Here is a 26,612-nt window from a genome sequence, read left to right on the forward strand (position 1 = left end):
TTGATAATTATATTTTATTATTATAGAATTATTGATTCATGTTGAACACAGTTAAAGTATCAGCCCATCTGATAATGCTCCATACTTGTGCGGCACATGTGCAGAAATTTCCAGTATAGTGTACTTACAGACCGCCACTTTTGAAATGAATACTTTACTCTTTCACGATTGACTAATAATTGGATTTTTATTCTCTTACAGTGGAGTCATCCTTCAACTAAAGCGCCTTTCTACACAGTCTGTGATATTTATGGCACGATTGAGGAACCAAAGAACTGGTTAATGACAGAGTTCATTAACATCAAGAATGCTACACGACTCGACATTGAAGTGACCTATATCCTCTATAACTGCTCCATAGCTAACGTGGGGCCATTCTGCAGAACGAACTTCTCTCTGTATTCTTATCATACTGATTACGAGTTTCATTCAGACCCAAGACGACTAAATTTCCACAAAGAAACTGTTATAACTCCCAAAACTCTACCTGCACCTGGGAAGCGCACCAGAGAAATATTTTATGGGTCAATATTGACAAAAGCAAAGGGAATTTATTTAGCATTACTAGACCAAGGAGCCTGCTTGACAATAAGAAAGTTTGTTGTGAGATATCATTTCTGCTCTAAAACGGTCGCTTCCAAAATGGTTAGATTTTCAAGAACAGTTGCCCCAGCAAATGAAAGCAATTTAACCAAACAAGAAGGAAAATGTACAGATCCTAACTCGATTACGAAAAACAACAAAAAGTTATTTGGCGTGTGCCTTAGTAATGGGGAGTGGAACATTACAGATAACTCGACCTGCCTTTGCAATTATGGTTATGAGTTGACAAATGGATCTTTCAACTGCAAAGGTTAGTGCTGCACTTAAAACCTGGATTTGCCTCCGAAGCGTTGGGTCCAAAACAGATATTTAATCATTCAAATGGTTAAACATCTAAATGACCACAACATTTGTTCATCGTTTGATAAAAAGCTTATAGAAGCTTCGATGCATAACTTACATGAAAATGGACTGTTTGGTCATACTTCACATGTTCGTATAAATTCAATCGGTGGACGTGGATAAATAAATAGTCAAGGACATAGGAACCGAAAACGAAGACCCAAGGACAAAGAACCCCTTTTTGCAAAGTACCATTTTGCAAAGTACCGTTTCTTTTTGCTTTGTCTTGGTTTTTTCGCAGATGGATATATTAATCTATTGGCTCCGTTACATTCAAAATCTCTGATCACAAATCAGCACCGGACTGATTTACTCTTAGGAGCAGTGCAACTGTGCAGGGAGATAAGTTGAATTTCGACTGGGCTACTAAGAAAATGCAAAACTTAATAAATCCTGATCAATAATATATAAATCCTGCCCCTTCCCCCCCCTCCCTCCATTTGTCAATTTTTATTGGTCTATTCTTCATTTCCTTTTTTGATTTTGCAAAAATACGGGGTATTGATTTTCGGGTCTTCGTTTTCGGGTCTTCGTATTTAGGTCTGATAGCCCCAGGTTAGGGGTTATATTAAATTTACGGACGCATGTTGTTCAAAAACCTGAATGATAGTCATTATGAGAGTCATAAGGAGTGAAGACAAAAAGAGTTTTCTGGGTAACCAAGCCTCCGGTGATGACTAGTGCCAAGGTTATCAAAATGTGTCTCAGATTCTGTCAATGACAATAGTCATGTGCATGGAAGGAATTTTTTGCCTTGTAAAGCAAGTTAGAGGGTCATTACTTTAATTTTTTCTAAAAAGGAAAATATCAGTTGATATTCTCTTGGTTGTGAAGGAAAGGCATGTGGATGAAATTTCACATTGTTTCATTTTAGAGTGTCAGAGAGGCTTCTATAAGGATTCTGTTAGTAATGCAATATGCGTGCCTTGTCCTGCAAATTCAGCATCTGATACTGGCAGAACTGGTTGCACGTGTAAAGAAGGTTACAGCAGATCATCTAATATGGCAGATTGTGAAGGTATACATATATATATATATATATATATATTAGTGTTTGGTCTTTTCCTAATCATTATCAATTAATAAGAGTCCTAAGGCCTAAAGAGGATCATTTCGATTTTGTCTATGAAAATTCAAATTGTTCAAAGGAACAAAAGGCTCTCCGGTGTTACGTTCTACTTAATGCTTAAAAAACATCGATCAGGATATATGCGTAATTCCTCCCACCACCAACACAACAACAGCATAGTCTGTTTTGGCTATGAGAGAAGTCTATTTCCTAGAATAATAAAATTGGAGCAAACGAGGAAGCGAAATCTCTCTGCCACCTCACCTGAAAGGCCTTAACAAGAAACGGGTGGGTAGGCGAGAAAAACAACACCACTTGACAAAACACTGTTCATGCTACGAAAGCACTAACAAAACTAAACCAGGTACTATAACCGATAAAGAATAGACAAAGGTGTGTCGCATGGCATGTGGCAATTAATCGCTTTGCGCAACAGCTCCCAAAGAGGGAATATTGACCAACGGTTCGGTCAAGGGTAATATCCAGCCATCATGATCGAACGAGGTTGGTCAATAAATGATTTATTGTATCGGGTAAAAATATTTTGTTTTGATAAGAAGCAAGAATAACTCATCTATTTCCAGAGCCGAGAGAGAAAGCCATCTGTGTTTGTAGCACAATAAACCCACGAGGGTTTTTTATGACTCTCTTCTGCCGTTTTTTGCGACTTCATCGCCGACATTGCCCAAAAATAACCGCTCCATGATGTTATTGTGATAAAGTAACCTACATGTATCATGCGTGTAAATGTCAGCAAGAAACCAGACTAGTGTAGTTAAGAACCTCTCTTGATAGAAAATCATGCCCAAATTATTCTTGTAGAAGCTCCTATAGAGGTGAAAGGGCATGCTTCCCCTTGAAACTTTAAAAAATACAGTCCTTTTTGATGCCATTTTCAACATATTAAGAGCATATTCAATTGAAAATTTTCTTGGATAACCTGATTGCTACATTTTTAACTCCTCAGTGAAAGCGGTCGGCTCTTAGTCCCTGTTTACATTCTAGATAATGGTATTTACTTTAGTGCGGGAAATGAAATGTTAATCATGATATGCAATGAAGTCACAAAATATCAACAAGTCTACGTTCATTTGTGTCTAATTGCAGTGTCTTTTTATTCACATGTACAGTCATGGTAAAAGTACTGATTAACATAACCATGGTCATCACCAGTGAAGGTTGTACTGATGGGAAATACGACATATCCTCATTACTGACGAGACTCAAGGAAGTGGTAACCATTTTGTTTAGAGCAATATTTCTATTTATATCTTTATTTCTTTCTTCTATTTCTGCCGTTGCATACAGTTAAAATTTTAGTTTTGGCTGTCGTGCGATAATGGCCGGCTATCAAAAGAAATAGAGACCTATTTTAATGAACTAAAAAATTCCAGATGAGCCTGTTCAGCGCTTGCATGGGCATGCCATGAACGTTTATAAAAGAGGTTTTTCATGACAAATTAGTGATATTCTCAATGTCGGTGAACATTCATATGTTTATCTGATTGTGTGTTGGTGTTTAAGGTGCTGGATGAACTCCTCGAACTCCTATTCAGTTTCACTTTTCTGTTCCTTCTTTAGATGGAAGACGCTTTTGCTTGGAGATTTGCAGGTTTCAAAAGTGTGCAGTTGAAAAGTAACATCAGGTTTGTAAATTGCCTGGATCAGCAAATGAATTATAATTTTCCGGTTTCTAAGGCACTTCGCCTTGTAATGACCCTCGTTTTTTGTCTTAATCAAGGTGTGAAAGTGCAACTTTTTACCTTGCACTCATAATCGATTCCAAAGTAAAAGAGCAAGATGTTATAATAGTACTTCGTAATGCTTCCAGAGATGGGAAGTTTGGAGACTTCACTATGAGTGCTATAAAAAGGACAAGATTGCAAATTGACTTGGAAACTGGAACTACTGAAGCAGGAACAATAACGTCACCTGGCAGTAAGTTTTAATCCTTCGATACAAACATCACAGTTCATTGGTAGCAGAAATCTTAGTCCATGATATGCTTCAATTGGAGTGGTTAATCATGGAATGAGATTTAATCACTTTCAAGCGGAACACACACACACACACACATTATGCACACTGCACAAGTATGTTCAGCATCTATTTGGAACATTCTTCTTGTTTATGGTATCCATGTTGATGTACTTGGTTGTATTGATCTTTTAAAACATCATACATATACATCTTAGATCATTCTTGTTATGAGTAATTATTGTAAATATATACTTCTTGATTTCTCCAGACTGCTTAGTCATACTGATTTGCATACTATAGAACTTTCCAGAATATTTTATCAAGTCACGCATTTACTATGTAATACTATTCAAAAGGTTATGTAAGCTTCAAGAATGTTCCAGAACACTTTATGAATATATATAAAGACTCACTTATGTAGTAGTAGGAGTAATTGTTGTTGTCGGAGCGACGACTGTTTTGAAAGCTCTACCGAGAGAGAGTTACTAGGGAAAATTGCTCATTTCAAGGAACTTTGGCGACAGCAGTGAGATTGTGTCAGTGGTGATCTAGGGTATAGACTGTGGCGGGCTTAATTAAGTTTATTTACGATAAATATTGTACTGCTTCTAGGAGTCGCTCCTTGTTAAGAACATTATTCGCTGTTTAATAAAGTAGTTAAGTTTGTGGGATTGAGTGTTTTTCTGTCGGTTAGATTATACCGTTACATTCTGTATAACACCACAAGAGCTAAGGGCTGCAGGGTGGGAAAGGGATATGCCCTTGGGTAGAGCATGATAAAAAGCTCAAACAATAACTTGCGAGGCCTTTGTTTCTTAACTTCGATCTGAGAAGTTAATGGGCTGAAGCAGTATTCCCTATGGGAGGAAGGGTGCAAGATCTCATTCAATAAAAATCGAACGGTGTACGCTTCTCCGCTAATATTACAAATATCTAATTTTTTTTCGCTACTGGAAGTAAATGTCGCGAGAACAATAGGCATTTTGCCCGATGCTCTAATTTCGGCAGAATGTAAGAAATTTTTTAACACAATCGTTACCAACTAGATAAGAGAGCAAACATTTGGACTCAAAATCCAACGTATATTACTTTACTTAAAATTCTCACAACACATACAGCACAGTTATGCTAGAGAAATGATCGTGAAAGTGCCTGCGTGTAAACTTATAAACTGCATACAGACTGCATGAATCCTAGAAATAAGCCTTGAAGAGTAAAGAAAAAAACTTTTATCAAGTAGTTAACAGCTGTAGTGCAGTTTATAACAAAGAACTTTCATTTGTTTGGTTGGTTCGTTATTCAAATTGCTTTTAAAACATCTTAAAGAGTAAGTAAGGTTAGGGTATGGGTGGAAAAAAATACCTGTAATTTGGTTCTCACACTTAGTTAAACCCCTTCTTTTAAGTAATTTGTCACGAATTAAATAAAAAGTTATGTGTAGAAAAAGGCATCATGACTAAAACGGTTAAGCGGAGGATTGCCATAATTTAGTTTGAGGAGGCATATATTTCATACGTTGTTCAACTCTTGTATTCAAGGTGCCACAGGGATCACTGTTGGTGCAGTGGTTGGATCAATTGCCGCGCTGGCTGTTGCTGCTGGGATATTTGTCTTTTTCGTATGGAAGTGGAGAAAGAACTCAAATGGTAAGAGTAGTATTAATGCCAACTCTAGCCCCCAAGAAAAGTCGCGTGGTATCAAGCAACTGAAAACAGTTTATGTTTTTTATAGCCTTTTTTAAAAATAAGGTATGTTACTGGATTTCGAAACAGTTCTAATAAGTCCCTTTAAAAAAAAGATATTACTGTCCAACACCGTTATATTATAAAAGATATAATGAAACTTTTTAATTGAAAATGAATACTCTCTAAACTTCTAAGATTCCCTGAAACAAAGGTGGCAAATGTGCGATGAAAGAAAATTGAAGAAAATACAACTCAAATCCACTGCAAATAACACTGAACAAAAATGGAGTACGAGAAAGTGTCCATATCAATTTTCAGTGTCAAGGTTTAAGTCTGTGTAGGCCAGATTACCTAATATTGCGAAATAACGCGCAACGCCCGCAAATGCCATAAAATGTAGTTTGAGAATCAGAAACAGTTACGTGGCATGCCGACCAGAGTATCACTGAAGCCTCTGAGTGTTTAGGTGAGGCTGGGTGAACACGGCAAATCTCCTCTATAATCTGTTGCCTTTATGAAATATACACATATCCAAAAATTCACGACCGTGATTATATGTTCTCGTTTGATCGGGTTCTATAATTCTATGATTACAATTATAACCCTAGACCTGGGGACCACTTTCTACTGAAACTGACCATGTGTAGAATGAAATAAATGTCTGCATTGCATCATTCTGCATTGCCTTTGAATTATTTCTTACTTTCTCTTAACACACTTTTCGAGCTGGTTTTTCTTTGCTATCTTCTCACTATACGTTTTTCATATTTTTCATACTTTTTTCTTTTTTATCGTTCTAGAAACAAGAAGAAGAGAGAGGTGAGATTTTTAGAACGATAAAGTATTGCCCAATTTCATGTTTTGTTTTTGATACCAATTGTAAACTGTATACAACTGTTAATTTCAAGCATGGATTATGATAGTTACGCCTAGAGCAGGAGCTTCATCTAAAGTCAATTTCCCAGAGCATCCGTAACGTAATGTCGTTAAGACTACTCATGAGACCTTTTGAGAATGGACTATTCAGAGATAATTATCTTTCCTTAGGGCTAGTCCACTCAATGAAAGGCACAGATGCCTGGTTCCTAATCTTTATGAAACCTTTTTTGAGTCAGTGTAGCAGCGCAAAATGTGACATGTTGTCACTAATCCTTTCAAGACTAATACTTATAGAGTGCCTAAATGTTGCTTTCCTAGCTGAACAAATCGTCAACGTGCTTCTTCCGATTGAATTCGGATGCGACCGAAAACGTGATTTTCTTTTTTACTTTTAGGACAAACAGAGATACAATTGAGGAAATAGAGAATGTTTTTGTAAGTCGCTTTAAGATTTAACTCTTAACCTTATTGTGGTATAATACAGTATATCATTTTTTTGTCAAGAGGGTACGGTAACGAATCCTTCAATCTGATTGGTTCCTAGCGCAGTCCGGATTTTCCTACCTCTGCCGATGGGCACAGAGACGACCACCACAAATCAGAACGATCATCAGTGTAATCTGTAGGAAACAGAAGAACAAAATTGAAAGTTTAATACGAGCCAGCACCTTTATATTATTATTTTTTAATTTTTTATTATCGCACTTCCAGTAGTAACTCCCAAAGAATGGAAGATAGTGTCATAAGTGGTCATGAAATTCCTACAGGAGACAGCTGAAGAAAATTTAAAATTTAATACGAGCCAGCACATTTTATTTTTCTACTTTTATATAATTATAATGATGATATTATGCAACACATTCGCAAGAAAACTTTGACATGAACCACGGAATGAAAAAGAAGGTAGATTTGAAAAACGTTCCGCTGTAGCCCTAGTTAATGATTCCTTTTATTATTTTAAACTCAAAAGACTGAACTTGAGATGGCGGAAGCTTCTCAAAGCCATCAGTATATGGCATTGGATGAGAGGAATCGGTCACCGGCGAACTGTCCACAACCGAGCCAGTCCGTCACTGAATACACCTCTATATACTCATCACCACGCTGTTGGGAGATTCCTACAGAGCATGTGACTCTAGAAAAGGTCGTTGGTAAAGGGGCTTTTGGTCAGGTTGCCAAGGCAACAGTCATGGGCCTCCAGGGGAAACCTACAAAGACACTTGTGGCTGTTAAGATGTTGAAAGGTATCAAATACTTCAAATAATAGTATGTGTTTCAGTGAAATTCCAACGGCAACACTCCCATGGAAAGACTCAGCATTAGGCAGGTAGCGTCAAAAGATTCAGCCTTCTTCTCAATCCTGAAGGTAGCAAGGCAAACCTAATCTCCCCTCCCCCCACCCCTTCCTTAATGGGGAGAGTAAGGTTCATTTAGCAGTAGTACAATCAGCGGTCAACTAAACGTACCTCAGTTAGTTGATCAAGATCGTGAGACAATTTAAAACCAGCTATCAAACAGACCATGAATAGATATGGACGTGATCCTCGCAGTTATGAACACTATTAAAGTGGTAGTGAAAATAACGCCTGAAAAAAGTTCAGGCCTGTACGGGCCTTATTTTCTCTTCTACTTAAGCAGTGTTCATAACTACGAGGATCGATTCCATATCCAGATCGTTTCCTCAAACGTAGTTCCCTTGTGTGATTTGCATATATTTACAGTCATTTATAGACCATGAATGAGTTGACCAGACCTGCGTAATCGAGACATGACACGACAAGCTTCTTACGTGGCCTCAGCATGAAACTTGCTGGTGCAGCGCCCTCTGATATCTGAAGCCGTACAATTTTCTTACAAATTTATCAGAACTATATCTTTTCCTGCAAGAACATAACGACAGAGACGTTTATTTGCAGAGAATTAAATTCTCGCCAACAATCGACACTCCTCCCTCCCACCTTTTCAAAAGTAGCAATTCTCAAATACTGTTTTTCCGAATTCAAATTAACATAAGGGTGGTCCCTTTCAACATTAAACCTCAGCGGGAAAAGGAAAAAATGTCTCTGCTAAGCGTATGCCGCTCAGCAATTGTTTTGTACAAATCTTAAGCTAATTAAAATCAATTTCATTAAAGCATGGTCATACTGGTATAGCAGTGGAGTGAAGGGTTTTGTCATTGTATTTGTCGACTGAGAATAATGTTTGAAACTTATAGAAATTTATACTTACTTGCAGAGTATTACAGACCCAATTCAGTCCGTATTTTTGAGCTTTACACACGAGCTCCAAAGATAAACTTGTAAAAGATATTTCATGACTATTACCATTTCATAACCTTGTGATTTTAGATAGGATGTTCAATCACTAAACAACACGGAGCTCAAAGTTCGGAAGGAAATGTGCCACTTATTTTGATTCAGCAAGTCAGAGAATATCAACTGATATTTTCTGAGGTCCAGTTACTGATATTGTTTTTAAAGGTAACAGCTGTTGGGTGATCATCTTGCAGATCACGCTTCTGAGTCGGACAGGAAGGACTTGTTGTCCGAACTTCGATTGATGAAGGAACTCGATGCTCATCCTCATGTTATTAAACTTCTGGGATGTGTCACGAAATCTGGTAAATATGGAAAAGTGTACTTTAATCGCCCAAGCAGCCAAAACAAAGAGCAGATCTACTGCCTAATATAAGCACATTTTCACGTTTACCATGCTTTACAGGGCCATTGATGGTGTTGATTGAATACGTACCCTATGGAGATCTACTGGGATACCTCAGAAAGAGCCGTGGATTAAATGACACTTACTTCGAAGACCCGGATATCAAACCCCAAAGTAATCTGACGTCAAAGCAGCTGATGAAGTTTGCGTGGCAAGTTGCCGATGGAATGTCGTATTTGTCATCGATACCAGTAAGTAGGAACGCTATCTCTAGTTACTGAACTGTTACTTTGGCATATGTTGCTGAAATATGACATAAGTCATAACTTTTCATTATTTTCGTTCAATTATTCTGGACCCCTCAATTCATTGACATTAATGATTTTTTTAAATTGTCGTAGATTATCCATCGAGACCTTGCAGCTCGTAATGTGTTGGTTGGAAAAGGAGAAACGTGCAAAGTAACAGACTTTGGTATGGCCAGAGACGTCAAAGAGGAGAGCATTTATCAACGGAAGTCTAAGGTACCGAATTTGTTCTCTTTGCTAGAGATCTCTGAACAGTCTGCTGTGGGTGAAGTTGTACTTATCCTTGATCATGATCTTTTCCTCAGTTTTGCCGACCAATTCTATGGTTTTTAATTTAGGGACGTCTTCCTGTTAAATGGACTGCCATTGAGGCATTGCTGTACGGAAAATATTCTACAAAGAGTGATGTGTGAGTACAAGGGCTTCATAAAGTCCATAAGGAAATTGGGTAAAGTGATTGGATGTCTAATGTATGTTATGCATTGTATTTTTTTAAAATTGATGTGGAGATGTGGAGGCATCCTATTTAGAAGGGGTGGTAATACCCTTTCTGGCTTTGAGTTATAAGTAACGGCCCAGGTCCCGCTCCTATTACAAGTCTAGTGTGCTTCCCACGATGTTTTGCCGAAGATGTTTAATTTACCTTTTTTAACAGTATAGACCAGAACGTTTATTTCCTTTAATGCATCTCGTCTGTTTTACAGATGGAGCTACGGAGTTCTCCTCTATGAGATCTTCACGATTGGTAGGTGGCGAGATTAATAACCAGACTATTAAGTTTAGCGTCAACGTGTCAACAAAAGTGGCATTTGTGTTGATACGTGGTCATGAAGTAAGCATGGTGTACCATTCTCTGAGGAATTCAGTTTTGCCTTTGTGTTTTGTACCTGCCAGGCCACCTTAGATTGCCTCAGTCGCTGAACTTATTCGAAAACAAACAAACAAACAAACAAATAAACAAGGAACAACGGTGGAGGAATTATATTGTAGAAATATATTTACAAGTGTCAGGCCCTTGAAGTGTATTGAGAGTACCCGCTTTATTTTAGGTGGTTCACCGTATCCAGGGAAAGATGGAAAAAAAATGGCAAAGTTGCTAGAGGAGGGATACAGAATGCCTAAACCACAACATGTGGATGAGAAGTTGTATGAAAAGATTGTGTTGTTATTGTTATTTTCTTTGTACGTTCTTATATAGCGGTAACATTTAAGTTCTTCTCGTGACAGTTGCGCATGCAGCTCAAAATTAAACCTGTTTTTCTTTCTGAATGAGCTTACTTAGGGGAAATATTGGAATGAGTCAATGATCACGAGTTTGTCTCTTGTGTTCAATAAAGAAAGGAATAAACTTTCCTACTGTATATTGCAACATTTTGTGCCTAACAACATCCTAACTGAGGGCAGTAAGAACGTATACTGATATGTCCTTGACGTCTTTGTGTTTTAGGTATGACATAATGACAAACTGTTGGAACGACGACCCTAACTTGAGACCATCTTTTGAAAATCTGAGGGAAGAACTCAAAGAAATGGAAAACCAGCACAAGGTAGATTTGTAGAGCTAATTTTGATCGTTTTAAGTTCAATTTGGCTTACGCAGGGTAAATTACAAACGCAGAATATCGTCTACTTCAGGGTAGCAGATTTTGGGTATTATAGTTTATTATGAAAATTATGGAAGTTTTGAAGCTACTTTACCTAAATATGAGGTAACAATGATATAATAGGATTCCACCCAGTGTCCTTGCACAAGTTCCAAAGCTTGTTCACAAAACACGGAAGGGGAGTATGTTTTGTTCATAGAATGAAAACCCAAAGTAAATGCAAAGTTGTATTGAGTTAGTACCACTGTAGTGCTTCGAACCTTTCGTTTAGTCTCTAGAGAGGTACACTAAAATATTCCTTAGCTTTTTCTTTATTCTTTTCTGATATCGAAATTTAGAATCTACCACTGTCAAATGCATGTGATAATTGTGTGACTACGAGTTGTTCGAGTGTTGCATGTCTATTTTATTTTGGTTATTTCCAAGTATATTTTCATCATCAACACGCTCTTTACGAAGGACAAAAAGTCAGTCAACCCTTTTTTTTCTGCAGGGGCTGATAAACTTAAGCAATTACGACGATCGACTCTACGTTAATGTTGACGATCTTGCTGTGTAAGCGTATGCATTGTTATGGAGAAAAGGATGGAGTGATAAGTCTTGCAGCCCAAGGAGATCGTATGCTATTTTCTCTGTGTATTTGAAGTTAACCTTTCATCCTTTGTTAATACAAAACAAGCTGTCTAACAGCGAAGGGAGGAACAGTATAACTTTCCTTTAGTTTCACGTGTATCTTTTAGTATTTTTGTCTTGAAAAGACACACGATTTTTTAAATATTTTTACAAGTGATATAAATTAAAATTTTAATTTTAATTTAGTCTGAAACATTAAAATGTTTCAGACTAAATATTCATTTTTGTGTACAGTGTAAAATTGTTGAGGAATTTATGAGAATAATAGTGTTTTTATGACATTTATTTGACGGCTGTTCTGTGAATTGCACTCTAAAGCAAAGGATTGTTAATTAACTAATGATTGGACAAAGTCTTTTTCTTTTGTTATTTAAGAGGCTGTCTCTCTTATTTCCACCCGGTCAATTTTGCGTCAAAAATAATTTTGCCTGAAACTCTGTTAACAGAAAGACTTTACCTAGGAAAGAACTAAATTAGATTTGGTTTGATTCGAAATAATTTTCTGACTGCATTACGGGCCATAATTATTTCCCAGTCCGTAGGGACCGTCGCAACGTCTCGAAAATTGAAAAATAGGCATATTTTGTAACGTTGTAAAATATTTGATTCGCATAGTTAAGCCACAGAATTTATATCAGATTGCTTGAAAAACCTTTCTAGTTTTCCATGAAAGTTAGAATTTGCCCTCTCAACATATTTGAAAAGGCAAATTTTAGCATATTCTGACCACTAGAAATCGCCATCGGCCGATGGCCGTAAATAACCTTGATTTAGACGCTAAGTTTTGGGATTTGGGACCTGGTTGACGATTCTATCCTACACAGCCGTTAAGTTTAGACCTTTATAGGCAAAAATATGCAAAAACCCCTGTACGTTTTCGATTTTTCAAAAGTTATGACCGTTTGAATCAGCACATGTACGAGCATTCGCGATTTTTTCGCCTACACCAAAATCGAACCACTGGAGCAGATTTCGTCATAAATACAGCTTACCCGCTTTGCAGCCCGGCTTCATGGCTCACTTCAGAATTTTTCTAATAACCAAATTGGTGAAATCCATGATAACTTCAACAAATAGCTAGGTATTGCCTTCGAAAAGTAGGCGGCATCCATCGTGATTCGTGGTATCAAAACAAATGCCGGAATTGGCCACATTTCGCGGTGAATCACCCATTTTACATCGCTGCAGAGCTGAATTTTTTCCAAAATCAGAATATAAACTCTCCATGTCTGGAAGCTGAGGGAGAAATGAAGGTTTTAGGCTTCTGAAGAGAAGAAATAATCGCTTTAATTTAGATCCAGTTCGATGTTATACTGTTCTCACAAAGGTCCGCACAAAAGAGAAGACCGCTGATAGCTTGTGCCGTACGTTGTGCTATATGGTTTTGTTTTGCATCCCAAGTAATATTTGGGCAGAAAAATTTTGGATGAAAAGAATAAATGCTTTTACCTGGAGTTTGATATCATATAATTAATAAATCAATTTCAAATATCCTGAGCTTGCTTCTCTCGGTTCCGCGTCGATTGTGTCCACAGAACAGCAACCTGTCAATAGCCGGAGAAATCATGGGTTTATGTGAAATTTCAGATATTCCTCGCTTCCCAAACTAGTGAACTGGACTTTATGATAACTCCAGCAAATACCTCCAAAATTCAGTGGTCGGCATCTGTCGATACTCTTCTTTGACTCGTTGTTGCGAACTAAACTCGAAAACTAAAGCCATGTTTCGTGCTTAATGTCCCGTTGAAACTTTGGATTGCAGCTGCATTCTCTTCAAGAATCAGTCATAGAACTCCACTTTTAAATCTATGTGTCGAAGTTTGGCGTTTTGGAATTTAAAGCTGAACGATTGCACTATCGCGCATAACAGAGGTCCGCATGAATCATTGCGGGTGAACCCGCTGACCCTTTATTGTTTTTGGAAGGCCTGCAAGTGTAGTATGGCATGCAACTGCTTTTTCGAAACCAGAGAGGCTTCAGTCTGTAGCGAGTCTTCAGCGAGGTTGTTAAAGCTTTCATTGGACAGAGGATACGCATTGACGAATCACCCAGTGAAGGGAACAACAGCTGCAGTAAGAATAGTAGACGAATCAAAGAACACTCTCTGTATAAATAAGATTGAGCATTTTAGTAACTTCCACAACTTCGAATATGGAGATATCGGTCTGAGAGTTTGGAAATGTTATGGCATCGGTAAAGGGAAGTACATTCCATATGACGTAATTTATATCAAGCACCAAGGTCAAACGTCCCTTCAAACCATAGAATCTCAAGGGTTTTATGATCCTCCTGAAAAACGTGTGGTCAAGCGTCGTTCAAAGGGTAGCAAGGAAACAGAGAGTACAACGCCATTGTTTGAATGCTCTGTGTTTGGATGTGTTGAAGTGTTCGAAACCTTTTTGCAGCTGGAGCTGCACCTGGACGTTGGAAAGCATACAGTCAGCAGGTAAAAGCCAGTATGATGGTATCGAGTGTTCGAGCTGTTCGTTAGATTCTAGTACACCACTCACTTCTCCCGTGGATACTTCGCCCCACTCGTCTTTACGAACAGGATGGGCCGTAAGCAAACCAAGGGGCAGCGTTAGATTTTCAGAGAAGGTAAAAGAATACCTAACGGCACGTTTTACACTTGGCGAAAGAACTGGGCGAAAGGCCGACCCCGCCCAAGTTGCAGTGGACATGCGAAATGCGAAAAATGAATCAAATGCACGTTTGTTCACTAGAGAACAGTGGCTGACAAAGAGCCAAGTTCAGAGCTTTTTCTCCCGGCTAGCAGCAATGCGGCAAAAAGATCAGGGTGTGATCGGGACATCACTGGATGAGGAGGAAGATATCCAATGCGTCCAGGAAAATTCCCAGAGATAAGATCTGGTAGAAAAAGTTTACAAAGAGATCAAAGTCTCACATCCAATCTGCTACGATACGTAGGACCTCTGTGAACGTTACCACAATAACACACTTCAGAAATTCAATGTGGTTTTGTTGAGAGCCATCTGTAGTCATTTTGAGATCCCTGTAAAATTGAGAGACAAAAAACAGATCCTCATAGACAAACTGTTGGACGTGATTAGTGATTGTCAGTGTGTTTCTCAGTAGACTTATGTAAACAATGTCTTATACGGTGGCTGAAAGTGTAGAATATGCTCTACAGATACAAACTACCTTTACTTCCGATATCAAGTTCTGACGGCGTTGTTAAAGTGTAATATATTATAATATCTAGTACTCAGTGAAATGTTTTGATAAAATCGATTGAAAATTTACCAAAAGCAACACTTATAACATCTGTTCATACGAAGCATGTGTCAAGTTTTTAACACGTTGGTAGCCGATTTCTCCGGCTATTGACAGGTTGCTGTTCTGTGGACACAATCGACGCGGAACCGAGAGAAGCAAGCTCAGGATATTTGAAATTGATTTATTAATTATATGATATCAAACTCCAGGTAAAAGCATTTATTCTTTTCATCCAAAATTTTTCTGCCCAAATATTACTTGGGATGCAAAACAAAACCATATAGCACAACGTACGGCACAAGCTATCAGCGGTCTTCTCTTTTGTGCGGACCTTTGTGAGAACAGTATAACATCGAACTGGATCTAAATTAAAGCGATTATTTCTTCTCTTCAGAAGCCTAAAACCTTCATTTCTCCCTCAGCTTCCAGACATGGAGAGTTTATATTCTGATTTTGGAAAAAATTCAGCTCTGCAGCGATGTAAAATGGGTGATTCACCGCGAAATGTGGCCAATTCCGGCATTTGTTTTGATACCACGAATCACGATGGATGCCGCCTACTTTTCGAAGGCAATACCTAGCTATTTGTTGAAGTTATCATGGATTTCACCAATTTGGTTATTAGAAAAATTCTGAAGTGAGCCATGAAGCCGGGCTGCAAAGCGGGTAAGCTGTATTTATGACGAAATCTGCTCCAGTGGTTCGATTTTGGTGTAGGCGAAAAAATCGCGAATGCTCGTACATGTGCTGATTCAAACGGTCATAACTTTTGAAAAATCGAAAACGTACAGGGGTTTTTGCATATTTTTGCCTATAAAGGTCTAAACTTAACGGCTGTGTAGGATAGAATCGTCAACCAGGTCCCAAATCCCAAAACTTAGCGTCTAAATCAAGGTTATTTACGGCCATTGGCCGATGGCGATTTCTAGTGGTCAGAATATGCTAAAATTTGCCTTTTCAAATATGTTGAGAGGGCAAATTCTAACTTTCATGGAAAACTAGAAAGGTTTTTCAAGCAATCTGATATAAATTCTGTGGCTTAACTATGCGAATCAAATATTTTACAACGTTACAAAATATGCCTATTTTTCAATTTTCGAGACGTTGCGACGGTCCCTACGGACTGGGAAATAATTATGGCCCGTAATGCAGTCAGAAAATTATTTCGAATCAAACCAAATCTAATTAAGTTCTTTCCTAGGTAAAGTCTTTCTGTTAACAGAGTTTCAGGCAAAATTATTTTTGACGCAAAATTGACCGGGTGGAAATAAGAGAGACAGCCTCTTAAACAATTGTTTTTCGCTCAAATTTTTTATGTCAGGTTGATAAATTTTATTGTGTTGTACAGCAACGAAAAAATCAATAATTATATTTTCCGTTGGTGACCACGATGGGGCGTTGAAGTCTTGAGCGGCATCCACTGTTAGGGAACCCATTTCCGCTTTGAATGGGTACTCTAGTTCGTGGCAAGAAGAACTGGCCAAGATAACACTGATCGTCACCGGCCGCTTAAGATTGCGTATAGAAAAATGCAACTGCATTGGAATATAGTTTCCATGAACATCAAGATGAAGCCGATGAGGAACACCAACTATAAGATAGCGGTCATTTTTTCTTATGCGAAGTCTCGGAACATCAGGAATACGTCATATTCTCTCTTTTACATCAGTTTTCGGGGAATTTATCAGAGAGTTTCAGCTGAAGTTATAACTACAATGAGGTTTTTTTTTTTGAAAGTCCTATTTTCAAACTGACCGAATCAGGGATGAGCGAACTTTCTGCTTTGAAGCAAGAGGAACTCAACAATAGGGATTTTTTTCCCTGCCCCTTTCGACTGTGTATAGAAAATCTAGAGCCCTGTAGTACATGTTAAAACGTGCCATGGGAGGAACACCTATTGTAAGATGACTACCGTTTTTTTCTCTCGTTTGTACAGCCCAACCAAGGCCGCAGATATTAATGAACCGCACAAAGATCGTTGGCACGTTTGAAGTGTCACAAATAAGGAGTGGGTCATGTGTACACCACACCTATGAGCTTTTACCCTCCCCTTACTTGGCATTTCAGCCCAGGCAGTGTGCGCACCCTGATTACGTTTCATTGTGGAAGCGTGATCAGAAAGTGAAAAGGCAGAAAGCGGCAGATTTTGACAAAACAATCCTTCAAAGTTAGGCTATATCTTTTTCCTTTAACCATACTTTATCGTAATTTGACTCACACAGAATCGGAAGAAGTATGTTTTGCTCGTATTTGTCGCTGCTCAGTTGGAATTCAAGGACAAACGCAACGTTGTTTGGTATGGAATTTGAGACCGGTTTTTCTAAGATCTAATTTGCTTTACGTCATAATTTGAAGCCTCTCAAATATTTGGATGGCCATTTTAACCTAATTTAACAGCCCTGATAAAAACGCTTTCCAACGGTATTGATGTTTTTATACGTGTTTTTATTAGCGCTAGTGTTTGAGACCGGTTAGGGCCACTAAAGGCCTATTATTATTGCGTTACATAGCGTTACCATTTTTAGGTGATTGTATGGTAAATATACTATTGAATAAAGGACGGTTGAAGTAGAGCAATGAAAGGACTCACTTGATCTATGAATACTCTATATAGTGCAAGGCGACATCGTACATGACTCCATACAAGTCCAATGCACACCAATAGATTCCAATGGAAAACGTGGTTTTTAGATGGAATAGGCAAGATTCTATCTGTAACACCTTCCAACAGAAAAAAATGATTCGGCTGGTGGAAATTAACATTTATGCCCGGTGTTTTTTAGTCCTTTCAGTTTTTTAATACAGAATCTCGAAGTGAAATGTTCAGTGAAATCCGGCCGAATTGAAAGACGCGAGTTTTTTCCACATGACAATTAGAAACTGGAACATAGAGATTGCTCGCGATAAATGCGCTCGCGATAAAAGCGCCGTAAAACTCGGCTGTTGTGATGTGGCCTTCTGCCCAACGCATCGGAAAGGATAATAGAGCAAGTTCTTAGTTGTTTACTCGAAGGGCCGCCGTTGTAATTTCTGAGACTTGCTTCACTCTGATGACCGGAGATCGCCAGAATCAGCTAACCGCGACGAACTTCAGCATGATCGCTGAGTCTCTCTGACACCGTCATGATAACTAGGAATTTTAACAATTATGACAGTTTGGCTATATTTTTCATCACTCCCGTTTTGTTCTGTGTCGTTTTTGAACACGAAACTATATATACTATCGGAGTGTTAGCTGTATTTTATGTTTATTATTATTATTTGTAATTTAAACGGTAACCAATCTAAGCGATCATGAAAACCTTCAAAACTCGGACTATCCATTTCGTTTTCTCTTCGAGGATTTTTCTCTCTGCTCACGTTATAATAACGTAAGTGTGGCGCTCGATATGTTTACAAACCTTTGTTTGGTTCTTCTGCTGCTCAGTACTTGACGGCTCGCGTGTTCCGTAGCACAGTTTGGCAAATGGCGTGACAGCTTCATCTCAGTTCTATGTTTTATTTAACAAATAGAGAAGCCTTGGCTGTGCTCTGTTCTGTTATAAAGCACTTAGGAAGCGGCTAGAGCACTCAAGAAATGTAGGGAGAAACACGAGACGTAGTCGAGTGTTTCTCCCCATTTCTTGAGTGCTTTAGCCGCTTCCTAAGTGCTTTATAACAGAACAGAGCACAGCCAAGGCTTCTCTATTTGTTTTATAATAAAGAATCCATTAAATTCCCCGAGCATTACTTTCAATTTTCAAAACAAACTTTATTTCCAAAGCGAACAACAGTGTCGTCAGCATGCTCTATACTCTCATAAAGCACGCTACAATAAGCCAATCAGAATCCCTGTTAGAATGGTTCAAATAATCTGATTGGCTGTACAAGACTAAAGCTGTCAAAAGTGTCAAACCATCAAAGTTCACCTTCTGCGATAGTTTACAAACTAAAATAGTTCGGTAGGTCGAATTTAACACTTTTGCTTAAAGTTTTTAAGGCTCTAATACAGAATCTTGAAGTGAAATGTTCAGTGAACTTCAGCCGAATTATGGCTCATAAAAACACGCGAGATTTTTCATATGACAAGGTAGAAAACAAACTGTTCAGGGCGAGTGTTTTTTTAATGAACGACAGCCAAATTCACCGGAACATGAAGATCGCTCGGGATGACAGCGTCGCAAAACTCGGCTGCAATGACAGATGTGACTTTCCACTCAACGCATAGGAAAGGATATCAGAGCAAACTCTTATTTTTTCACTCGAAGGGCGGCCGATGTAGTTTCTGAGGCTTGCTGTGATGACCGGAGATCGCCATGATGAGCGAGCCGCGATGGACTTCAGCATGATCATAGTCAGCTCGCTTCAGTTCCGAAATTTCACTTTCAATTATCGGAAAAAAGCTAAAAAGAAGTCCCGGAAAAGCTCGAACATAGTACAGTTTGGCAGATAGCGTAACAGCTTTAGCTCAGCTCTATGCTCTATACTCTCATAGAGCACGCTCTTTCAACCAATGACAGTGCGCGTTATATCCGAACTTTATTATAAACCCTGTTAGAGCACGCTCTTTCAATCAATGATAGCGCGCGTCATATCCGATCTTTGTAATAATTCTCATTAGTGCGATCAGTTTTAAGGTGATATTTCCTTATTCGTAAGTTCTTTATGTTAGGCAAAGCCGGACGAGATTGTGCAAAAAAAAATTATTTTCTTCTTTGTGCTCCCAATCTAATCTTTCTCACCGGTAGAAATAACTCCCGAGATATATTTCCCAAACTGTCATCTGGGTATCCTCCACTCTTTATGCATATTTTGAAACTCTGTACGCTTTTTATTAAATGTAAAGCGGGACGAATTCGTTCCTAAGAGATGCAGCACTTCTCCTTTTACGAATTCTTTATTGCGCCTGATGGATAAAACGTATAAAAATTCGTGCATTGGAAGGTCTTTCGGTGTTTGTAGTGTGTTTGTACGTCAAGGGTCGATTCCCAGTTAAATATCTTTCGTCTAGGAACGAAATTTCTGACTTTAATATTTATACAACCATCGGCTGTGGGTGTAACTGCTGTCATATGGGAATAGATTCTCAGCAAAACTACAATTTAGATTCTTTCTGAAACTCGTCAAGTGCCTCCTTAGAATGAATTTGTCACGAAGGAACGTCTGGAGTCGCGCAGGCCCGTCAAGACATTTTAGCTTTCGGATGATCGGCAACAAACAGTGAATCTCTGTTACATTCCATGTATTCACGCTATTCTCGCTGCCACAAAAGACGTTCACACGCTTACGACTGCCGCAGGATGCAAATGACTTACTTTCCTTTTACGTCTATGATGCAACGTAACCAAAGTGCGCACATCGCCTGCTCCACCCAGTTCTGTGGTTACTGTTTCAGACCTTATCTGTATGGTAATCATATTTGGGCATACTGGTCTTCCGGCCTCGCCCAGGTGTCATCTTTTGACTCTTTATGAATATGTCTCATGTGACCACTAATCGCTTAAACCTTGATGATGAAGTTATTCCGTGCAACTTTAGTTCTATGGCTAATCGCTATTTTGCGCGAAGTTTCAGGAGAAGCAGGTAAGAGTTTGCATGGACGACTGAAAGGTATTTTATTCCTAGAATGAACCTTTTAATTATGTTCAGCAGGCAGTCAGTTCGACAAGTTCTGCCGCGCTACACGACTCTGATGCGAAAGCCACTCAAGCGGCCGAGCCAAACAAAATTCATAAGAAACATGTTTTTGCATTTTACCACAATTAATTGTTATATGGCTTCGGTAAATCCTGAACTTCGTGCGACTCTGACCAAACGCCTGAAACAGAGTCGAACTTCTCCGTGCCACACTTTTGAGCGTTATGTAAGCTACCCGTGTTAAATGAAAGAAGTAGAATGTTATTAAAGGCGGTTACATTTCTTCTCTCCGTTTATCACTGGAAGGCGAGGTCAGAGCGCCCTTCAAGAATCGATGTTATAACTGTTGTGTATTCTAGACGATGGACTTTGACTAAATACTCAATCTTTGAGAAGGGCGTTTCAGTTGATACTTCAACCTTTCCCAGCGTAAATTAGGGTAATTTAGATATCATGCGAATTTGGAGCTTAATAAGCTCGAAGGATCAACGTAAATGACCTATTTTTGAGGCAGCATCAACTTTCTCTACTTCTTATGTTTCATATGTCTGGATACAGACCAGATATTTTTAGGCTGTTATGTATTTCGCTTCAAAACAACTTTAACTGGATTTCCGCCAAGTGATTAATATGAAACTGAAATACAGTTCCATTCACGTAATATATAGATTTCGTCAAGCCTAAAAGCGGAGCTCTTTTTAGTCACATGCAGTATTTGATGTCAGTATCAGTTGCAATTATATTCTTTTAAGCGTGACTAATAATTTCGGTTGGGGAAAATGAGCCAAAATTAAAGGAGAGGGTAACTAAACGACTTCGAGTAAAGACATCACCAGTCGATGAGAATTGTGGTTTCGTAGAACAATACGCAGAATTGTATGGGCTTCTCATATATCTTCTCTTGAAGTTGCAAGGCATGACCGCTTGCTCCATTGTTTTTTCTTTAGCGTTCAACTTCCTTTGATAGGCGTAGGAAATTAATAAGAAGAATCACTTTTAACTGTCCTCTGGCTGGAAATACAGGACTTCTCTTTGAGATTTTTTCTGTTATTAATTTGATAATATCTGCCGGAATTGCATTTAATGTCAGTGTCTTCAAACCAACTGTCCATGATCTTCGCTACTGAAAAACGAAAGTTTTCTGTCATGTTTCTCGCGCTGCGAAATTTTGACTTAAAGGAAGACAAGCTAGAAATAGAATATCATAATTAAAACTTGATGATGAAGAGAGACTTAAAATTTGTCCACGAAGATATTTGTAGAAACCTTGGAAAAAAACTAGGATTTCATTTGTACATAACAGAAATGAATTCAAATTATCGATCAAGTTTTTTCTTTAGTTTTAAAGTTGATGTTGTTATTAGCCACAATAATGAGGTTGAAAAGTTCTAGATGGTATTCTCTCATGTTTGCAAATAAATGATTTTTATGGAAGGTGGAGTTGTGGCAACATATTAACACGGAACACAACAATAAATTTTATTGATCTGTAAAAAGTTCTCATTTGACCATCTACTAGCAAATACTTGTTATATATTTCACCCCAACCATTTCCCACAACTTGTAGACGAAATAACTAGTCATGGAACTGGAAAATTTGCAGCATATCTACCATGTTTGTAATGCCATGTCCAGAATAAGGTAACAAGATTAAGGGGTGTGTATGTGGAAATAGCCTCGGTTGTACGTGTCATTCATTTGCTAATCGCCCCAGTTGCCAAAGTTTGGATGAAGTTAGGCTGTCAGGGCAAAGGTCTGAGGATTTTAGGGGGCCAGCAGATTTAGGAAATATTCACAAGGGAAGAAACTTGTCTATGCCGAGAAACTATCATTGTACAGAGCCATACTTGTGCTCATGTGTAATTAATCCTCTTCCTACCAGTGTTGTTAAGGAGTGCTTGGATGAACTGTCACCCGCTATATCGTCCAGTGTAAATCTCTCCCTCGAACAGGGTCATTTCCCTGATGCGTGGAAAGGGGCGCTGGTCAAGTCCAAGCTCAAAAAATCTGGTCTGGAACTTGATGAGAAGAAATATCGACCTGTAAGTAACCTCCAATTCTTGTCAAAGCTTGCAGAGAAAGCAGTTGCCCAACAAGCAGTTTCTCGTGTTATGGCATGCGGGCTTTTCCCTGCGCTACAATCGGCTTATCGGCAGCACCGAGACGGCGTCACTTCGTGTTCAAAATGACATCTTACTTAATATGAACAGATAACATGTATCGTTATTGGTCTTCCTTGACTTGGGCTCTGCATTCGATATGATCGATCACACGGTATTGCTTCGGCGTCTTGAGGATAAGTTTGTATTTTATAGAACTGCATTGGAGTTCGTACCTGTCGGGCAGATTCCAACAGGTTGTAATAGACGGTGCAACTTCTGACAAGTTCGACATCGACTTTGGTTTACCGCAGGGTTCCTGCATCGGTCTATCATTGTTTTCCATCTACGCGCTACGCGAGTCAATTGTTCGACATTGTCACTCAACACATACCCACAGTGCATTGCTATGCCGACGACACGAAGCTGTATCTGGCTTTTCGACAGGGGGATCGTGCCACTCAACATTCGGCTGTTGCTGCAGTGGAGGCTTGTATACAAGATGTACGGGAGTGGGTGATCAAAGATGAGCTCAAGATCAACGACGATAAGTCGGAGTTCATTCTTATTGGCACTCAAGCGCAGTCAAAGAAGATGGATATTGACAACTTGGCTGTAGGAGACTCTTGTATATCCCCCAGTACAGACGCAATCAGAAACTTGGGTGCCTGGTTTGATGCCAACTTTACAATGAGTATGCACGTTACAAAAACTTGCAAAACAGGTTTCTTTTACCTCCATAATATCAGCAGGATAAGAAAATTCTTAGCTTAAGGAATCACGGAGAATTTAATACATGGGTTTGACGAGCCGCCTCAACTATTGTAATTCTCTATTGTATGGATTACCTAATTGTCTTATATCTAAAATGCAACGCGTTCAAAATGTTGCCGCAAGACTGGTGTATAGAGCATCTAGATATTGTCACATTAGCCCCTTGTTAACGGAACTTCACTGGTTAAATTTTAAGCATGGAATTAACTTTAAGATAATCCTTATAGCCTATAAGGCTATTTATGGAGCAGCAGCAGAATATATTAGGAGGTCTCTCTCAACAGAACTCCAAATATGGACTACGATCTAAGAACACAATCCTACTAACATCATTAGCTACAATAACCTTGCCAACTCTTGGTGACCGTGCGTTTGCTGCTGCTGCCCCTCGTCTTTGGAACTCCTTGCCAATAGATATGAGTGGAGCACAGTCTTAATACTTCCAAGAAAAAGCTCAAGACTCATCTTTTTAGGATCGCATCTTTAAATTAGTATTTTACATTTTAAAACTATTACTAGCTTTTTATAACTTTTAGCTTATCACATAGTTTTGTATTTATTTGTTTTTAGATATTTTGACTGTAAATCGCATTTTAAAAACGTATGTTGAATTTGCGCTGTATAAATAAATATATTATTATTAGCATTATGGTCGCCATGTTGTGACGTCACGTGGTTATCAAATCTGATAATCATCCCGGACTGATGGTTTACAAACTGGAAACTTCAGCAGGTCGAATTTAACACTTTTGCCTGAAGCTTTTTAATGTTAATGCAGAATCTGAAAGTGAAATGTTCAGTGAAATCCGGCCGAATCGTAGCTTATAAAAACACTCAAACTTTTTCACATGACAATTAGAAAACAAACGGTTCAAAGCATTTCTTTTCTGACTGAACGACATCTGATTCACAGGAACATGAAGATTGTTCGAGGTGACAGCGCTCTAAAACTCGGCTGCTGTGACTGAGAAGGCCTGCCACTAGAGGCATCAAAGTGCGGCCGACGTAATTTCTGAGGCTTGCTTCCTTGCGATGTCACCTGAGATTGCCTTGATGAGCGCGATGGACCACAGCACTATGGCAGTCGCTCTGACACCGTCATGATTTGTATAAACTTTAACAGCTATTCAAGTTTGGTTGTATTTTTCATCATTCCTGTTTGATTCTGTTTTGTTTTTAAACACGAAATTATTCATACTATACGAGTGTCAGCTGAGGTTGAAGTTTTATTGCCGTGCGTAATCTTACGATCTAACTGAGCTTTCCAATTTAAATACTCCGACAGTCCATTAAGTTTTTTCTTTAGTGATTTTCGTCTCCGCTCACGTTATGGCAATGTTAATTACCGCGCTTGACATGTTTATAAACTTTTGTTTGGTTCTTCTTTTGCTACTTGCCGGCTCGCTTGTTCCGAAATTTACTTTCAGTGAACGGAAAAAAGCTATATAGAGAAGTCCGAGCTGATGAACAGAAATTGTACAAATTAGCAGATAGCGTGACAGATTTTGTTCAGCTCCGTGTTTTGTACTCTGATAAAACACGCTCTTCCAACCAATGATAGTGGGTGTTATATCCGAACTTTATTACCAAATAGGTTATAACATTTCTCTGCAGAAACTCTTTTGGAGGAACCGACTGGACCAGACCTTTGGTACTGGACTACCTTTAAAGAAAGTAAAGGCGGAGCAGGGGTGAGTTACTTGATTTCGATAGCCCATGTCGTAAAACGTGTAGTATCAAACATTAACTTTGTCACTATCTAGTACATCTATACATATTTTGTAATAGTAATCCCCGCTTATCAAGGAAATCAAGGTAGAGGTTAAAAAAAAATTGGAAAATGAAGATGATGGGCGTTTGAAATCCAAATAAATGTGGACAGGGGATTTTGTGAGAGAAAATATGAGCTCAGGGAAACCAGCACATGCCCAGGTGATGTACAGTAGGTGGTTTAAAACCATCTCAAGCCTCTACGTTACTCACACAAATGATAATTTCCCATGGGTTTGGTCCAGGCATTTATTGTATTTTTAGTTAAGATAAGACACATCTTATATGCAAAAAAATTGAGCTGAAGAAAAAATAGTCACCTAGAATAAGAGAGTTTTGACCTATAATCATATCAATCAAGAAGCAAATAAGTAACATTTTCCTTTATTTGTTATGGTATTGGAAAGAAATATTTATAAGAGCAATAGAGAACTTTTTTCATGTTTTTATACTCTCATCTCAACACTCGATTTCCTTTTCAGATCTGTTGTTTTTATACTCTCAACGATCATGTTTTTTTGATCATGGACCGTTTGGTCATACATCACATGTTCATATAAATTCAAGCGGTGGACGTAGATAAATAAATCTATATTTATGAGAAGTGCAGCTGTGCAGGGAGAATAAGTTTAATTTCGACCTGGGCTACGAAGAAAAAAATGCAAATTTTCGAATGTTCATAAAAAATACAGGTCTTCCAATTCATAAATCCTGGCCCCCCTTCCCCCCCCCCCCCCCCCATTTGTCAATTTTTGTTGGTCGATTCTTCATTTCCTTTTTTGGTTTTGCAAAAATGCGGGTGTTGATTTTAGCGTCTTCGTTTTCGGTCTTTGTTTTCATGTCTTGGTATTTAGGTCTGAAAACCCCAGGTTAGAGGTGTGCATTAAATTTATAGACGCATGTTATTAAAAAACCTGAATGACGGTCATTATGAGAGTCGTAAGGAGTGAAGACAAAAAGAATTGTCTGGGGAACCAAGCCTCTGCTGATGACTATTGCCAAGGTTATCAAAATGTGTCTCCGATTCTGTCATAGAGTAGTAGTCATTTGCATGGCAGTAATTTTTTGCCTAAAAGCGCGTTAGAGGGTCATTAATTGATGTGTTCTGAACAGGAGAATATCAGTTGATATTCTTTTGGCTCTGAAGGAAAGGCATGTTGATGAATTTCTACATTGTTTCATTTAAGAGTGTCAGAGAGGCTTCTATAAGGATTCTGTTGGTAATGCAAAATGTGTACCTTGTCCTGAAAATTCAGCATCTAATACTGGCAGAGCTGGTTTGCACGTGTAAAGAAGGTTACTTCAGATCATCTAATATGGCAGATTGTGAAGGTATACATATATATATATAT

The 26,612-nt window shown here is 38.5% G+C and overlaps 1 protein-coding gene across 3 annotated transcripts; it reads left to right on the forward strand.

Annotated features, from left to right (window-relative positions):
* Positions 1–206: 206 nt before the first annotated feature.
* On the forward strand, positions 207–26,564 carry LOC136282023 (fibroblast growth factor receptor 1-like). 3 transcript variants are annotated; one of them, XM_066169158.1, is made up of 18 exons: positions 207–853; positions 1,820–1,963; positions 3,145–3,248; positions 3,596–3,660; positions 3,756–3,952; positions 5,533–5,640; positions 6,480–6,498; positions 6,954–6,993; positions 7,529–7,802; positions 9,068–9,178; positions 9,280–9,470; positions 9,621–9,743; positions 9,866–9,936; positions 10,232–10,272; positions 10,577–10,673; positions 10,975–11,074; positions 25,105–25,181; positions 26,448–26,564. In XM_066169158.1, exons 1-18 carry the CDS (start codon positions 283–285, stop codon positions 26,467–26,469), a joined length of 2,355 nt encoding a protein of 784 aa, XP_066025255.1. In that variant the 5' UTR covers positions 207–282; the 3' UTR covers positions 26,470–26,564. The 3 variants fall into 3 exon arrangements, with proteins under 3 accessions (XP_066025255.1, XP_066025257.1, XP_066025256.1); XM_066169160.1 differs by lacking the exons at positions 25,105–25,181; positions 26,448–26,564 and adding an exon at positions 24,404–25,068; XM_066169159.1 differs by lacking the exons at positions 25,105–25,181; positions 26,448–26,564 and adding an exon at positions 11,625–12,015.
* The last annotated feature ends 48 nt before the right edge of the window (positions 26,565–26,612 follow it).

The sequence above is a fragment of the Pocillopora verrucosa genome, chromosome 6, assembly GCF_036669915.1.
Source record: "Pocillopora verrucosa isolate sample1 chromosome 6, ASM3666991v2, whole genome shotgun sequence".
NCBI lineage: Eukaryota > Metazoa > Cnidaria > Anthozoa > Scleractinia > Pocilloporidae > Pocillopora > Pocillopora verrucosa.